General features: G+C 45.0%; 2 protein-coding genes across 3 annotated transcripts in view; one reads left to right on the top strand and one right to left on the bottom strand.

The window, feature by feature from the left end:
- The window catches only part of EZR (ezrin), a 51,735-nt gene extending 46,196 nt beyond the window's left edge, over positions 1–5,539 (top strand). The window contains exons 10-14 of the mRNA XM_019550021.1: positions 907–1,037; positions 1,402–1,562; positions 2,284–2,376; positions 4,378–4,629; positions 4,964–5,539. Coding sequence (XP_019405566.1) covers positions 907–1,037; positions 1,402–1,562; positions 2,284–2,376; positions 4,378–4,629; positions 4,964–5,128 — 802 coding nt within the window. The 3' untranslated portion in view covers positions 5,129–5,539. The remainder of the gene's footprint in view (positions 1–906; positions 1,038–1,401; positions 1,563–2,283; positions 2,377–4,377; positions 4,630–4,963) is intronic.
- Positions 5,540–6,043: 504 nt separating this feature from the next.
- SYTL3 (synaptotagmin like 3) overlaps positions 6,044–16,676 on the bottom strand; it is a 60,106-nt gene continuing 49,473 nt past the window's right edge. For both annotated transcript variants that reach the window (XM_019550018.1, XM_019550020.1), the window contains exons 12-16: positions 13,834–14,004; positions 13,457–13,562; positions 11,909–12,017; positions 9,995–10,200; positions 6,044–8,725 (exon numbers count right to left, since the gene is read on the bottom strand). In XM_019550018.1, coding sequence (XP_019405563.1) covers positions 8,595–8,725; positions 9,995–10,200; positions 11,909–12,017; positions 13,457–13,562; positions 13,834–14,004 — 723 coding nt within the window. In that variant the 3' untranslated portion in view covers positions 6,044–8,594. The remainder of the gene's footprint in view (positions 8,726–9,994; positions 10,201–11,908; positions 12,018–13,456; positions 13,563–13,833; positions 14,005–16,676) is intronic.

Raw genomic sequence — 16,676 nt, forward strand, 5'->3', positions numbered from 1 at the left:
ACCTCCTTGGACCTGCTCGAGATGCATCTGTGGCAGGTACTCCATCCTGGAGCCTGAACTTTATACCAGAAAGGACACTTGAATAGAGAGAGAGTTCTTTAAAGGAGAACAAGAATAGTGACACTGGTGCAGACCTGCATCTGATTCACTGTCTTTCTGACAGCCAACACAAGCTGCTCTGTGAATAGGCACAAGAAATGACCTAGAGCAGTGGTTCTGCAAGAGTTTACAAGGGCTTTTCCCTGGTATTCCTTGTTTTGTCAGCTTCTCTCATCACCTGTTCTTGCTATAAACAAGGTCTGTCCACCTGGCAGCCTGCAAGCTGCATGCAGCCTACAAAGGGTTTAATGCCTGGCCCAGGGGCTCCTACCTGACTGCAACTCCCTTAGCTGTTCCTGCTGCTACTGTGACAGGGATGCCAGGCTCTCCCCCACTCCTCCAGCTTCTGCTTCCTCCCTGCAGCAGTTGGGGGCAGGACAGCTCAACAGGAGGGAGTCCCTCAGGGCTGCAGTACCTGCATAATGGGGAGGGGACGTGTTTGTTTGGGGGGGGGGTCCATGGCCTAGCAGCACTTGGTTGCTCTATTGGACCGCTCTGCTATACCAGTCTTCTCAGTGTCTCTGCTGCTGGAGTTTTCCACGCTTTCTATGCCACCTTTTTAAGAAAGGGTATGCAATGCAGAATCAAAGTTCCTTGGGTGATTCGCAGCATTGATTTGGGACTTGAATACTGAAATGATGATTGTCTACCCCATTCTGATAGTACCATACCATCCTTGGGTTTTGTTTTGATTCTGACAGCTCCTGAGCTATCTTCAGGCACCCATGTTTCCATCCTCCATGGACACGGTTCAGCAGGCAAAAATCTCACCTCACTGGTTTCTAAAACTATTTCTCTTTCTAATAGGCAACAGCTAGAAAATGAGAAGAAGAGGAGAGAAACTATTGAGAGGGAGAAGGAGCAGATGCTGAGGGAGAAAGAAGAGTTGGTGATGAGACTACAAGAGTATGAACTGAAGACCCAAAAAGCGGAGAGAGGTAAAGGGCTTTCCTGAGTCGGTGAGCAGGGGATCACACACACATTGTGTCAGAAGCTCTTCTCTGTTATGAGAGAATAGTCATGTAGCTCAACAGCTGCTCTTACCTGAAATGCTGCCATCTTGTGACACTTTACTCTGCTACCTCAAACCACCTTCTGTCTACAAATGTGTCTTCTGCTGTGGATGAATGCAGGGAAAGGGAACTTCTTTTTTTATACAGGGCAGGGGTCAGCAGCTGTGATGTAAAGGTCACTGTGTATCTACTTTGTCCCTTAGCACAGAGACAGAAAATAAATACAGGACCTGTAACGGTCGAGAGGAGGGGTTGTTTAGAACCACTGCCTTGATGTCTCTCTTCTCAGAGCTCTCGGATCAGATCCAACGAGCCAGGCAACTTGAGGAGGAGAGGAGACGAGCCCAGGAAGAAGCTGAGCGTCTAGAAGCTGACCGCTTGGCTGCCCTTCGGGCCAAGGAAGAGCTGGAGAAGCAAGCCATTGACCAGATAAAGAGCCAGGAACAGCTGGTAGGAACCTTAGCCATGTTGATGGCAATTGTGTACAATCCAGAGTTGTAAACTGTAGTTGCACTGGGTACATCTACAAGTGTATAATAAACGGTGCATATCACACTGGAGTTTAATGATCTCAGGTGCACCACTTGAACGTGTGCCTGGAACCACAGCAGAGCAACCCTGGCTGGCAGGGTGCTTGCTGGGTCGGCTCAGGGCTGCTCCAGCCCAGGTTCACATGCTGCAGAGGGGCTGGCTGGAGCACAAGTAGCACCCTCATGTCCCAGCTAGCTGGGTCTGTCTACATGTGCATCACTACACATGAAAATACTAACCTGCTGCAAAATGAATTGGTTTCCTGTGGCTTAATAGAGCCACACGTGTAGATGCCAAGACGCTTACTGCAGAGCTAATTGGGCAACTCCACAGTAAACATCTCGCGTAGACGCACCCACTGTTGAATTCAGCTTTATTACTGCTGCATGTGGGTTTTTTATATTGTATACCAGGCAAAGTCTTACACCCGAGGAAATGGTCAGCTAGGTCGGTGAATGCACTGTAGTAGCATAATCATGGAGTTCATCTCTGACTGAAAAATCTTAAATACATCCAAATTTCCCAGAATATAGCAGTAGAGACTGCTGCAAAATCCATGCAGCATTCAAGCCATATTTGTCATTCACAGAAGTATTATTGAAAGACTTCAGAGTATAATTCCAGCCTTGCTATTCAACAGGCTACTGAGCTTGCAGAATATACAGCCAAGATTGCCCTTCTGGAAGAGTCCAGGAAACGTAAGGAAAATGAAGTTGAAGAGTGGCAGCACAGGGTGAGTTTTTCCACTTTCTTAAGTTGATCCAGGCTTTAAACTTGAGATGATAGAGTGCACCCGTCTCTTTATTTTGGGGTGTGATCTTTTTATAAAGGAAATTCTGGGACAAACTTGTATAGACCTGACAGAAATGACAAATTTATGAATGATGACTCTGAATTTCTGACCCAGAGATTGTTTAGGTATCTGTCAAACCTTTAAATAGTTGCTGTAAAAACTGACTGCCATCTTAACTCTAGAGTTATGATCAGTCTTGAAATTATTGTAGGAAATGCAGCAACACAAGAAGGAAGTCCCAACAAATGTGTACTGTTGGCAAAGTGCCTTCTCTGCGATAACACTCTGAAAAGTCCTGTATTCATAAAGGAATACCGCAGAATTAGACACCAGTCTACTGGATTCCTAAGGATACGTTTTGTATGCTAAAAAGGTTAATAGCATAAATCTAGAAACCCGTTAGTACTTAACGTTTCATCTGGGTGTGTGTTTTGTTTGCTTCATTTTGTGTTTTGCTACTTGGAACCTCCTAATAAAACAACCCAGCAGGACTTGGGGGGGTGGGGGGGAAATTATCTTGTGGGGAAATAAGGGATGCTCGTCCGGGAGGATTTGATTTAAATTGCTGGTCACGGCCTCGATTTTAATCGTTGTTTTCTACAAGAAGTACATTCTTGTTGTTGGATAGCCTTTATTCATTTAACTTCTTGAAACTTTGCACTTTTTTTAGAGAAAGGTAAGGGCTTGACTATGTGTACACAAACTTGCAGAGCCAGTAGGGTGGTTAATCAGGTCTGTTGTCTCTCATTTCCATATACTGCTGTTAACAAGGATGTTATCTCTGGAGATGATAAACTTTCCCTATGCCTGAAGAGAGAGGCATTTGTGCCCAAAAGCTTGCAAAGAACACATTTTTTTTCCAAACGTTTCGTTGGTCTTAATAAAAGATATTGCATCTACCCAAAGAATCGTGCCTGCCTATGATCTCCAGAGATGCAAATCCACATTTGTAGAGGAGCCTCTGGGAACCTCATAAGATTGAGCCTCTAATGTAGTCCATGGCTTCTTGTGACCTATTTATAAAACTTCTAAAAAGGTTACATGAACGTATGGTCTCAAATAGTATATAACTAGATGTTATAATCCCTATTCTGTGATATCTTTTTGAGCTTTAACACATCATAAATTAAAACTATCTTTTTTTTTTTTTTTAAAAGCACCTTTTAAAATGATTTAAATAAAAAGGAAATCCTGATTTTTAAAGCTTAAAATTTTACTTTAAAATTTCAATTTTAATTTTTTTAATAGTTCATTTGTATCTACCCTGCTCTATATTCTTTCAGGTGCTTGTGAGACACTTGATGGGAATTCTAAAGTGTGCAATTGGCCACAGAAATCTTGGATGCTTCAAAACCTCAGTGAATGTGGAAACTTTTTTTAACTAGCATGCATTCTTCCATTTTCAGTGAACTGTAAAGCCTTAGCTTGCTCTACTGCAGTACCCTTTCAAAATCTGGAAGTTTAGTGTTCGTACATTACCATATTAGCAAGTATAGGGAATAGATAGCCAGTTTACTAGCAAGAGGTCTGACTATTTAAAGTTTAGAAGCCAATTTAACATTCAAGTCCCACAACTTGGGGATGTGTATTTTTCTCATCATATAGACTCCACAGTCAGATGTCCTTGAACAAGTTTCTGTTTTGAAGGGCACTTGTAAGTATGTGTTCTACGATCTTGTTTGGTAGCCTTTTTTTTTTCCCTTCAGGTAATCACTATTGTATCAGGAGAAGTCTAATTTTATTAAAATCTTACTGGCCTTATCTGCTATCCTGACTTATATTATTAATACTAAACAAGCTTCTTTCATTATACACAAGAGTATAAAAAGTACTCTTTTTCTTGTAGCAGATGGCACAAACCCCTAAGAGATGGTTAAGGTACTACATGGCTTGCTAAATGGTTTAAGTATGATTTACACACCTGCCTTTTTGTTTTTAAAGGCTAAGGAAGCCCAGGAAGATCTAGTAAAGACAAAAGAAGAGCTACACTTGGTAATGACTGCCCCACCTCCACCACCACCACCTGTCTATGAGCCAGTGAACTACCATGTCCAGGATAACTTGCAGGAAGAAGGATCAGAATACTCTGGCTACAGCGCAGACTTATCAAGTGAAGGGATCTTGGATGACCGCAATGAAGAGAAGCGCATTACTGAAGCAGAGAAGAACGAGCGTGTGCAGAGGCAGTTGATGGTAAGAAAGCAAAGTTATTGAGAGAAAATTTAACTGAAAGCAAATGTTTAATGAATGTAATAGACTAGACTAGTTTAGACGATGGAATCAGTCTGTGTCTATACTTATCACAACAGTCCATACTGCTTTCCTCATTGCTCAGGCACCAAAGATGCATTTTCAGCTTTTGGCATTTTGGAGATCTTGTTTTTGCAGACAGCGCCTCTTACAAAACTCCAGTTGCCCCATTTCCGCCAGTCTCTGTTCTATCCTAAGAATCCTGTCTTGAGGCTGTAAGGTCTCTTTCAAAAGTATCTTGGGTTTGTGATGTATTTTGTGGTTTTTAACATTGCAGACCTTGTCGAGTGAGCTGGCCCAGGCAAGGGATGAAAACAAGCGGACCCACAATGACATGATCCATTCAGAGAACATTCGACAAGGACGTGACAAGTACAAGACACTCAGGCAGATCCGACAGGGCAACACCAAACAGAGAATTGATGAGTTTGAGGCTATGTAAATAGTGTTTACAGCCAAAAAGGCAAGACTATGGGGCAAAAGCAGTTTTTAATGCTGATTTGGGGGGGGGGGTATTTTTTTTTTCTGAGGGGTCACTGTATGACACGCTTATCAAATGCTCAGCCTAAAAGAGATCCCAGTGGCTGTTTATCCTCCACCTTTTTAGTACCAAAATGTGATAACTGCTCACTGGGTCTGTCAACCAAACCATTTTTCCTGGTAATCTTTGTTCATGCATATCCTAGTGCCAAAAGGCCTTTATGTAATGTCCATATTCTCAAGCAGGACTTAATGTTCCATCTTTCTAGTTCTGATAAAGATGCTTCTTCTATGGCAGTTCCTGAATTCAGCTTGGTTTAAAAAAAATAAAGGTGAATTTCGTGCCATACAACCTTGGATTCTCCAAGTGCAGTGCATAATCAGGCTTCTGGCAAAGCAGAACGTAGAATTCTATGCCTGCATTTTCCAAACTAGTGCTGACAACTGCCTGAAAACCTAGTTTTCAGATGCATGTGGTTGATTAGGTTTTCCTGGTTGTTCATGTCCAATTGGACATGTTCATGCAGTGATCGCTCAGAAGAAATGCAGTATAGGAACACTCTTTGGTATCCTCTTTACATAGTTAGACAGATACTCAACTGGAATTTAATACAAAGTGTTTATGTTCCAGCCTAATTAATGATCAGCTGTAGTGTAGTATTTATGTACAAATAAAGTAATAATATGGATTGTAACACTAGTTTAAAAGGGAAATAAAGTTTGCTCTGTATATTTTGTTACTGTTTTCAGATTTAACATATCCAAATCTATTAAAAAAAAAAAAAAAGTTTAAACAGTATACTTAGTCTAATGTGCTACAGCCAGTGTATGAAATGGATTACTTGCTATTGAGTATGTGTAAAGAATTTTTTTTTATTTCAGTGAAAGTTGTGATACATGCATGTGATTCAGTATATACAGTTTTACTGCACCAATTTTTTTCTAACAAGCTTTCTATTTTTTTTTTAAATATTTGATTTACTAATGTTTCAGACTCCAGCCATGAAGGGACTGTTTATATCACGTTTGTATTCTCTCTATTACAGAGAGCATTCCTGTGGACTTTTTCTGAACCCACTCCTTCCCATTTTGAAAATCTGTTAGAAAGTCCAATGAAATCTGGTATAAGTTATCCCCCTCTTCCATTTACAACCCTTAATGCTGCTTCATAGTCTTAGTTAAACCCTCTTTATCAAAATGTTGTAGACCCTTTTTTTCCTTTTGGTGACTGACACTTATCTAAATAAAAGATCTGCAAGCTGACAAGGAATTAGAAGTCAAGTGATTTGTGTTGTGTGGGATGTTTTCACCCCAGCACACCAGCCTGATGTGTGCTAAGACTGCAGCATAGTCCCACTTGCACATTCTTGCGTTTGAGTAAGAATGTTGATGCCTTGCAGCTTTACAGTGAAGTCTCCTTGCAGCTATGCTTACTCTGTTAACTGGGGAGGACAGAAAGTGAAAATGCTGCTTGCAAAGTGGCGATGGGGGAGGGACAGGGACTGAGATGGAGATTTGGTTTAGAGCTCTTTGAGCACCAAGAAAAAAAGCATTTGACAGGGAAGTGCTACCCTTATTCTGACACTGGGTCTGCAGTAAGGAAGCATCACACTTGCCAAGTTACCACTAATTCTAATACAGCTTCTGCTGAGACTTGCATGTAGCTAACATACACCATAGGAATTCTAATCAGACAGGGCTTTCTAACCGTGTTTACGCTTGTTCATCTTGATGGGTCAGAATTGTTGGTATAAGCCAGGGCTTTGTCAAGCGCTTGATGGACTTGTATCATGTAATGCTGCCACCCAGCCAGGGGGGTGATAGCAGGGAATGTGGCTGCAAAAGAATTCCTATATCACAACAACCCAGCAGTTGTGAATGGAGGGAACATGCAGTTCCCTCCCTCTATCCACTGCTCGAACAATTTCTCAACACCATGCAGAGCCTGGCTCTAGGGTGGAAGTGATTGTTTTCAGATGGTTGGCAGAGCATCACATCCCAGCTTCTGAGCTGGAATGGAACAAGGAGCAAGCAACTCTCATTAGTCAGACAATGCAGCTTGCTTGCCGGTAACAGTAGAGACCATGTAGATTACATGTTGAGGTCATTTCTCCATTGCAATCAGCAGGTGTGCCAGCAGCAGGGTGGCACATGTGAGCTAGCTGTAATCCAGCTATAGCAGAGTAACAATAGTAATTAAGACACAGGCTTCAGCTAGCTGAATAAGCACCCAAGGTCCCTGGTGGGCTTGCACTGAAGCCTGTGCTACCACATTTCTACTGCTGAATTACAGGCTCCTGGTCAGAGACTTACAGCTGGAGTGATGTTTAAATACTCCAAAGCTATTAAATGGACCTGTCCTCCATATTGGCTAATGTAGTAGTTGCCACAACTATTTTTCCAGATCGCTAACTGGCAGGTAAGTACTTATGATATCATATTTATAAAACATAGGCCACAGAAAAGGTGGGAGGGAGGGCAAGGCCAAAATCTGGGCTAAACTATTTGATTTGGAGTTGGACCATTTCACTTTTTTTCCCCGTTGTGCATTACAGTAGAACTCACTTGAGTTGGGGGGGTGTTCCTTTACCCACTCTGCAGTATTAAACTGACCAATATTTCCTTTTATCACTAGCTTTTTTTCATGTTAAATAATTTCCCATTGTGCAATATACAGCAGTGCTTCAGCATGGTGGGAGAGATGGAAAGTAGTGTGTCTAATGAAGAATATTGGGACATGGCCTTAATGTCCTCCATCCTTGGCCTCCCTCTATACAAGGAAGCCAGCTGTGACTTCTGTAAATGCTTACAACTACAGGGAAAGGCCTTCTTTCCCCTATCAAAGCAATTTAGCTTCTGAACCACAGTAGCAGTTTTGAGAAACGATACTAAAGAAGACCTTACAAAGTTAAACCTTCCCTTTTGGTAACAAGATTTACACAGTTGCACCATTTAATCCCGTTATACTCTAACTTGAGAAAGAGAGGGGACTGTATCTGATCTGAGCCCTGACAAACATCTTCCCAGTGGTGGTCATACTTAAATCACCTACTGCCTCTTTCAAAGTAGTGCTCCTAGGGTGTGAGACTAGCAACAATCTATTAGTCTTGCTCAGTCTTTGTTACACTGCTGTTTTGCTTACAGGTATAGGCTGCTGTTTATAGCTTCAAATGAAACAAAGCCCTGTTCAGTTTTTTGCTTCTGAAGTTTCTAATGGCAGTTTTCTCAAAATTCCCAAAGAAAGTTGTATAACTTCTTGCTTCCTTCTACAAGTCTCCTTTCAAAGGGTAGAGGTTTCTTCCCAGAAAGCAAAGTCCTCATTGTTTAGCCATGGCTGGAGCATGTTCTGTATAGCCTTGCATGTTCAACCCCATCTGCCATACTTGCCTCATCAGCAGGCTGAAGATATTCTTGCCATCCAGGTACTATTAAGATTTAAACACCCCTTTATTTGACTGCAGAGCCAGGGTAATGTCCATCCAGGTATTTGGTCTGCTGAGTATTCTTTGCCAAAGAACTTTTGCTTGGGGATTGGAGGCTGTGGAGCCGATTGGTTCTTCTGCAAGGAAGTCCAAGCAAAAGGGTAAGGCTAAGTGTTACATAAATAGGGTGACTACTTGGGATTTCTGAGCCCAGCTCTACATCTTTGCTTGCCCCAATTAATATACAATCTCTGTTTTTCCACCCCTTCTAGCTTGTGCTTATTATAGAAAAACTAAATGGGAACAGATTCTCAGGAGCAGTTTGTGGTTAAGACAACTGCTAGCCTTAGAGATGTAGAGTTGGCTTGGGCCTGCTTTCCTAATAGGTGTCCCCCTAAAATCTAGTGATGGTGATTTTAAAATGGTCATTATTTCACTGGTAGTTACACAGCAGTCACGTAGCCTACTACAACTCTGGCTCTAAAGCTCTTCCCTTGTCTGGCCAAATGCCTTCTATGCGGGTTGTTCTGAAAAGTACAGCTGGAAGGGACCTCCAGAGTCTAGTCTAACTCCCTGCCTGAAGCAGGATCATCCCCATCCAAACCTATTGTCTAACTTGGGGGTGCTCAGCTGCTGGCCTGTGAAGCCATAGCAGCTGGCCTGCAAGAATCCCCATGAGTCAAATATTTGGCGGTGGGGAGCAATGGAAGCTTAACAAGCCAAATCCAGTACTTCCTGGGCCATTGCTACACAGCAGGATCAGGGGTGGGCCCAACCCCTAACACATCCAGATCAGGCCAGGCTGCTCCCTATTCCTGCCCCTGTCCTGCACATCTGTTCAGAATTGGGAAGCCCTGCACATGGTTACCCGAGCACTCTTGGCCACGAATGCCCTGGCTATAGAACATTAGTGTTGGACTGATTATCTTTGTGTTTCACTGTAAAAGTACAGTAGTAGTTGCTCTGGAAATCCTGCCAAGAGACAAAGCAGGCTCAGAGCAGCTCCAATTAATGTTTCAGGAATAATGGAGAGCCTAATGGGTCAGTTCCTGAAAGGGGTGATTAGATAAGTAAATAGCAGGTCTGCCATGCCAAACTAGGAGTCTACAAGCTTAATGCAGGCTCAGCCTTGGAAAAGGAATGTATTTACAGAAGTGGAGACAATAAGCTATCCTGACCCTAGGACTGCCCGTGTGTTTGTGTGGTTATTCACTGACTTCAACGGGGCCCCATACAAGAACATGCATGAGTGTTTGTAGTAGCACCTGGAAGCCTCATTCCAGGTTAGTGCTAAGAAATGTACAACCTCAGACTTTGAGCAGGTAATGTGAATGCTATTTTATCATGTAAACTGAGTACTAGGGCTTTTCCATTCGGCTTCACATTTAAATAATAAAAGGACTTACGTGTGCTAAGCCTGGCTCCCCCCAGAAATCGGTCACTTAAGCCAAATGATGCTTGGTTCCAGATGGTCAGATCTAGATAAGCGCCCTGGAGCTGAGATGGGGTAACACCATCAAAGACAAACAAGTGCTTCCAGTGAGGGCAGGTTTCTTTCCTCAGGACAGGAGACTTCTGTTTTAACTCACGTTGGTCAGGGAGGACCAGGCAACTTCCAAAAAGGAATGAAAAAAATAGATGCTCAGTGAGGTTGTTGCCCCGACAGGTATATTGCAGCGGTAGAAAACAAAGCATTTCCTCTAATCCCCTCAGGCCCCTCTCACTGTTCTGCCTTGTATATTAAGCACCCCCTTGCAATTAATCCATGTTCTTATTCATTTCACTAGGCATAAGAGTGAGTTTTCCTTATCATTCCGCTTGTCAGTGACCACTATAGTAAACCCTTGGCCCTGAACCCACTAAACCATCCAGCAGTATCTATATAAGAACAGTGAAAACTGCTATTCTTGGTGAAGAAACTGAGACCATTTCACTGTGGCTCTAAGCCACATCTGATAAGAATGCCATATAAGACTTAGTACAAACCCTCAATGTATTGCTGCAGTCCAGCATCTTGCTTCCAGCAGCATCCCATGCTTGATAGTAGGCATGTAAAAATGAGCCTATGTACTAACTAGGTAGGGTGTACCTGGAAGAAAGAGCTCCCTCCTGGCCCCTGAAGTGATAAGAGTACATATCATATGCTCTGCTTCCATTCTAGGCTGGAAACAAGATGTTGTCTTTGTGCCACCGTAACAATTTTTACAGTGGCACAAAGCAAAAGCAAATATAAATCCATGATCATAGTCATGCCACAAATGTCTTTGTGACCATGATAAAAGGGAATAATAATTCTTGCCACTTTTACATTACAGAAGTCTTATTTGGTTTATGGTGGGAGAGTACAGGCAGCCTGAAGCTCCCCACACTCTCCAACCTCCCCAGGCAGGTTTGAGAGGCCCAGTCGTGTGCACCTCAGGAATTCCCATGGAGAAGTGGGCTGCTCAAACCCCAAGAACTCCTGCCCAGCTTTCCCCACTTGCAGAGATTTGCCCTGGAGATTCCCATGGGGTCTCTCAAAGTGGGAAACATTGCCTATTGTCCCACATTTTGCCCAATGAAGTGGATCAGCTGAGCTGGGACACATCCCAGCTCAGCTGACTCGCTTAATTTGGCAACAACTATTTATACCCTTAGTTTGCACAGTGGGAATGTGCTGTCAGGAAAGTCATATAGAACTATGGCAAAATTGACCATGTACAGGTGTTTGTGATATGGTGACTGCCTATAACAGTGATTGTCTCTTTCATCTGTAGTGATGTCTTTCATCAAGTGCAACCATTCCTACTCACTATGGCAAAGGCTGGATGGGGACATTTCTGTAAATGTCACCTACATCAGTTACAAGCACTTTAACAGTCATGAACAAACAAGTCTTAAAAGGCCTAGAATAAGGAGGATACTAAATTCTCTCTCACAGCAGGTCCAAAATGGCAATTAACTCTGCAACAATGCAAAAAAATTCATGAAGCAAGACATGAGTGTGCCTCCTCTCTTCTGATTTAGGATCATATTTCCTAGCTGTGAAACCTCAATATTCAAAACTGGTTCAATACATTTCAGTAAATGTCAGAGTCTCTTCAAATTCCAAGGCCCTGTTCAGAAAGGCTGAGGGCCAGATTATAGAGCCTTTACTTACGCTGGCAGACACAGAAGTCAAGCTAACAACCTGGATAAGTGCTCACCATTGTGAGAAACGATCTAGCCCAGAGCATATCCATAAAGACCCTTCATCTGAAGGTCCAGTCCCTGCTAACACTCAGCTCAGTACATAATATTTTCAAAAATTCAGAATCTGAAGTGTTAAATCTCTGACATACCCTTTTACAAATGAATTTAGGCTGCCAACAGATCTTAACACAGGCAAGTTCTTGGCCTCAAGTACTACGAGGTGAAGCTGGCCACTGTGAGCTGCTCGGTCTTCTGTCCCTAAAACACAAACATTGCTTCCCATTAGTGACCAGTAGGAACAAATGGTTGACTAGTTAACACAGTACTAAAGAAGAAAAGGAAAGATACTGAACACTGGTTCTGAAGTGAGGGAGCACAATATCTTCTATGCTTCTGTAAACTGCAGATGTAATTTAGTATGAAAAATCTGAAGCTCTGAAGTCACTTCTACAGTGTGCAGTTGGCATGATGACAGGGAAATGTAACTGTGCCAAGCTGGTCCAAAAAAAAAAACAAAATACACCCAGAGCCCACAAGCTGCAATTGCTAAGATCAGATACAGCCAATTCATCCACAATACTTGCATTCTGAAGCAGCAGCATCAGATGGTTCATTCCCAGTCTTTGCTGTCACTCTCTTCTCTTAGAAGTGCATTTATAAAGCAAATAGCATAAAGGAAAATGAAAATTAGAGAAAGAGGAAGGAGAAGGAGCTCTGAATTAGGAGAAAGACTGGGGTTAACAGGGGTGGGCAAAATGCGGCCCACAGGCCAGATGTGGCCTGCCAAGCCATTCTGTCCAGCCTGTGGGGCCTCTAAAAAATTTAGAAAATTAGTATTACTCTACCTTGGGCTGCCTGTCATGCAGCCCTCAATGGCTTGCCAAAACTCAGTAAGGAGCCCTCTGCCCAAAATCACTGCCTGCCCCTGAGTTAGAATATAGAGAGGGAAGATTGGGATCAAGAGAACAGACTAGAGAAAGAAATAAAACTTACAACTGGGTTTGATCCTTCCTCTAGTTCTTCCTGTTGCTATGGGTGGCTGCGCCTAGGTTTCCTGTAGGTGTTTAGCAATACCAAATGTGTGTAACTTCCTTAAGAATCCTACCCTGCAGTACCTGCCATTATGCAGCAAGCTGGAAAGGGAAGTTTCCCCAGACACCTACCTCAGCAGATTTTCCTTGCTGCATCACTGACCACTCCACTTCCAAAAACTGAATCCCAATCGATGTTAAAATTTAAACAAACATAAAGACCTTCAAGGGAAACATCTGAAGGAAGAAGCCAAAAACTCAGGCCTGTACCTAGAAGACATTTCCGTACCTCCCAGTTTGTCATTACTGATAATCTAACTACACAGAGGAATAACTGGATCTCCCCAGACAAGGACAGAGGTGCATTGGCAGAGAACTGTGCAGGCACAAAACTGTGCAGCATCTCAGTGCACCAGGCTACAGGCATTGTAAAGTGGGCTACTTTTGTATCAGCTTTTCTTTAAAAGAGGGAAGGAAGTGAGATTGACACAAGTCTGGATTTCAAACACTTTTACCAAATGTTTGTTTTATTTGTAAAATAAATACAACACAATCCACAATTTGCAGTATCTACTGCATCAAGCAGAGAGAACCAAACACAAATGCTTCCCTGTGTGTCTGTTTCCATCAGCAGGGAATTTCACGTACTGCTGAAATACTATGTACCTTCCATCATGTGCTCTTCATACTGGAATTTTTCAGGCGGGGATGGTAAGCACATTTTTGCACGCACAAGAAGGTCTCCACTGTACTGAACTTGATTGTCTTCAGGCTTTTCAGGATGAAAAGGAACACACAAAGGCCTGTATTACTACAAAAATACTATACAGCCTCTCCTCTCTATTCTTCACTGTCTGCCTGTCACTGCACTGCACCCACTCACATGCTGGTGTGACAAGACTGTCCTGCTACATCAGTTTCATTTTTCCCTCTCCATGATGTACACAGGGTGGTCTCTTCACAGCTTTCACTATATACCACTTTTTTTTTAAATCTTTTGGAAAATTAAAAATAATAATTTTAACCTAAGGCCCAAGAATCACCTTAGCTTTGAGCTGGTACCAGTTGTATGACTGCATTGAATTGTCTTCAAAATTCCAAGACGACAGTGGGACAAGCACCTCTCCAAGAAACACCCGATTCTTGAACACACCTGCATGCCAGACAGATATCTGAAGCTGTCGAGTTTCCAGCTGGGCGTAGTCAATCGTATACTAGAAAGATCAACAGCATTTAATAGGCAACGTGCAGGACCAATAGAGGCAGACCTTCACAAACACAATCCAACCCCAGCACCATCCTCCCACCCAAGTCAGGACAATATCCAGCTTTAGCCCTGGAGCAACTAACAGGCAAACTCAGCTGTGTCATCCAAGATGTGTTTCAGCAGCTTGCGTATTGCCTCCCCTAATCCACTCACCTCTGTAATGGCTCCATATTTGCAGAACACTGCATTCACTCACATTTATTATTAATAAATAAATAAATGAACGAAGAGGACAATATTTGAAAGACTGCCTGGGGAACACCTACAATTGCAAATCCTACATTTTTTAAAGTTTACATAGCTTTTCATCCTTTTGCTATGTTTTTACACCTTCTTCAGGTGGGACAGTAATATTAGATAAGCCAAGGTCATCATATCACTTGCCTGTGTCCTCCTGTTTTCCTTGTAGAAAATTAATGTTCAAGTGAATTATTCGTAAGACGTAAACAATAGTTCTAGTCATATTGAGTGGATTCTCTTTTCCCCTACACTCTTTTGCATTGCTCTGGATGAACTTCTGTCCCAGACCCCTTCCTGGTGTAAGTTAAATCAGAGTCCCCCAGCATGCTTTTCAGCCCTGGGCTGGGCTGTCTGCTCCAGACAGCAGGGCTGGCCCTGCCCCTCTGCGCTCTAGGCCGGGGCAGAGGCATGGCCAGACACCAGCCGGCATGGCCCCCTGAGGCAAAGGGGCAGGAAGGGAGTTCATTCTCCCTCCCTCCCCTCTCCCCTTGGGGGACTGCAGCTGGCTGGGGTGAAGCAGCCCCTGTCAGTGTCCTTCCCCTCACCACTCCAGCAGCAGTGGCAGCAATGTTACCAGAGTTGTCCACCATGGCACCGTCATCTATCCACCTTGCCCAGGGCTGAAGCTAGGGTTGGGACCAGGGCTGTGGGGTTGAGACAGGCCAGCTCACAAGCACTGCTGAGGTCAGAGCCCTTCCCAGACAGCTGCAGCTTGGGCTAGGGCTGCAGGAGCTGTGCACCCCAACTGCTCAGGGCTCCCCGAAACCCAGGTTGGACTGGTCTGTCATGGACCTGCAGCCGGCTAGGAAGGGCCCTACCCCGCAGCCCAGGCCAGCCCCTCTGTGCCCACACTCAGCAGCACCCACAGCCAGCCCAGCTCAGCCCCAGGCAAGGTGGGTAGATAGTGGGACCAGTCAAGCCCAGGTCACGGGGGCAGAGCCCTTCTCAGCTGGCTGTGGCTCCATGACAGCCCGGCGGCCCAGTGTGCACGAGTGGCAGCTGGCTAAGCAGTAACATGGAGGCAACACCACTGCACCTGGAAGCGGGCACCTTGGCAGCCAGACTGGCCACCCACATGGGATGAGTCCTTCATGCCTGCAGCTCGGAGATGCTGGCGAGCCCAGAGCCCACCAGCCCCCCACTACGGCGGCTCATGTGCCCACAGCAGCAGCCACCATGCTCTCTGCACGATGCTTGCTTGTCTGTCTCATGGGGAAGCTACAGATGGATGAACAAGCATGGTGCAGGTGGCACAGAGTGGCAGTTGCAGGCACACAAGCCCCCGCAGTGGGCGGCTGCTGCACTCTGGGCCCACCAGCACCTCCAACCTGGCCTGGGCAGCCGTGGGCTTAAAAGACTCATCCCATACAGCCAGGCCAGCTGCCAAGGTGCACGCTACACCAGTGTCACACCTCTGCATCAGCCACCACCCATGAACACCAGCCTGGTCTGTCATGGAGCTGCAGCCAGCTGGGAAGGACCCACTGTCCATCCGCTTCACCCAGCGCTGAGCCAGGCCAGCTGCAAGTGCTGCTGAGAGCAGGTGCAGAGGGTCCGGCCCAGGCTGAGCCAGGCTACAGAGGCAGGGCCCTTCCTAGATGACTGTAATTCCACGACAGCCCAGCCCAGCCTGGGCGCGGGGAGCCAGGAGCAATCCGGGTGCAAAGCTCCCATGGCCCCAGCCCAAGCTGCAGCCAACCGGGAAGAGCCCTGCTGCTGCAGGCCAGTCCAGGCTGGCCCCTCCATGCCTACCATCAGCAGCGCCCATGGGCTGACCCAGCTCAGCCTCACAGCCCCAGCCCCAACCTCATTCCCAAGTGAGGTGGGCAGATGGCGGTGCCATGGTGGCAAGCTCTGGCCACGCCCCCCACCATGTGAGCACCCAGCAGGACAGAAAGTCAAGAGAGGAGAGACAGGGGAGTTTAATTCCCCCCCACTTCACCTGATGCACTGCCCTGGCCAGTGTCTGGCCGTGTCCGTCCGTCCGTCCTTCCCCCCCCTCCGCCCCGGGGACAAATCCGGCAAGGGCTGCCAGCCAGGGTGTGGGTTTAAACCCCTCCTCAATCATACTCAGCAGCCTGCCAGTACCTAGCCATGCCCCCCCTTCACCCTGGGTCAGCTTTCCTTCAGTCTTGCAGCTGCTGTGGAAACAAAGGGAAAGTTCACTTTAGTGTCCCCCAGTTTCTAGCCTGAGCCACTGTAGGCATGTGGCTGCATATCCAGAATCAAAAGTGAATGTCTATTCACCTGCAAATCAGTTCAGTCTATGCAGGTTAGACTAATCTATAAAGGTTGAATCAATTCAGCCTCGGGCTTATAGTTTCATAGTTTCTAGGGTCGGAAGGGACCTGAGCAGATCATCTAGTCCGACCCCCTGCC

This window comes from Crocodylus porosus, unplaced genomic scaffold, assembly GCF_001723895.1.
Source record: "Crocodylus porosus isolate Cpor-Errol unplaced genomic scaffold, CroPor_comp1, whole genome shotgun sequence".
In the NCBI taxonomy this organism is placed as follows: domain Eukaryota; kingdom Metazoa; phylum Chordata; order Crocodylia; family Crocodylidae; genus Crocodylus; species Crocodylus porosus.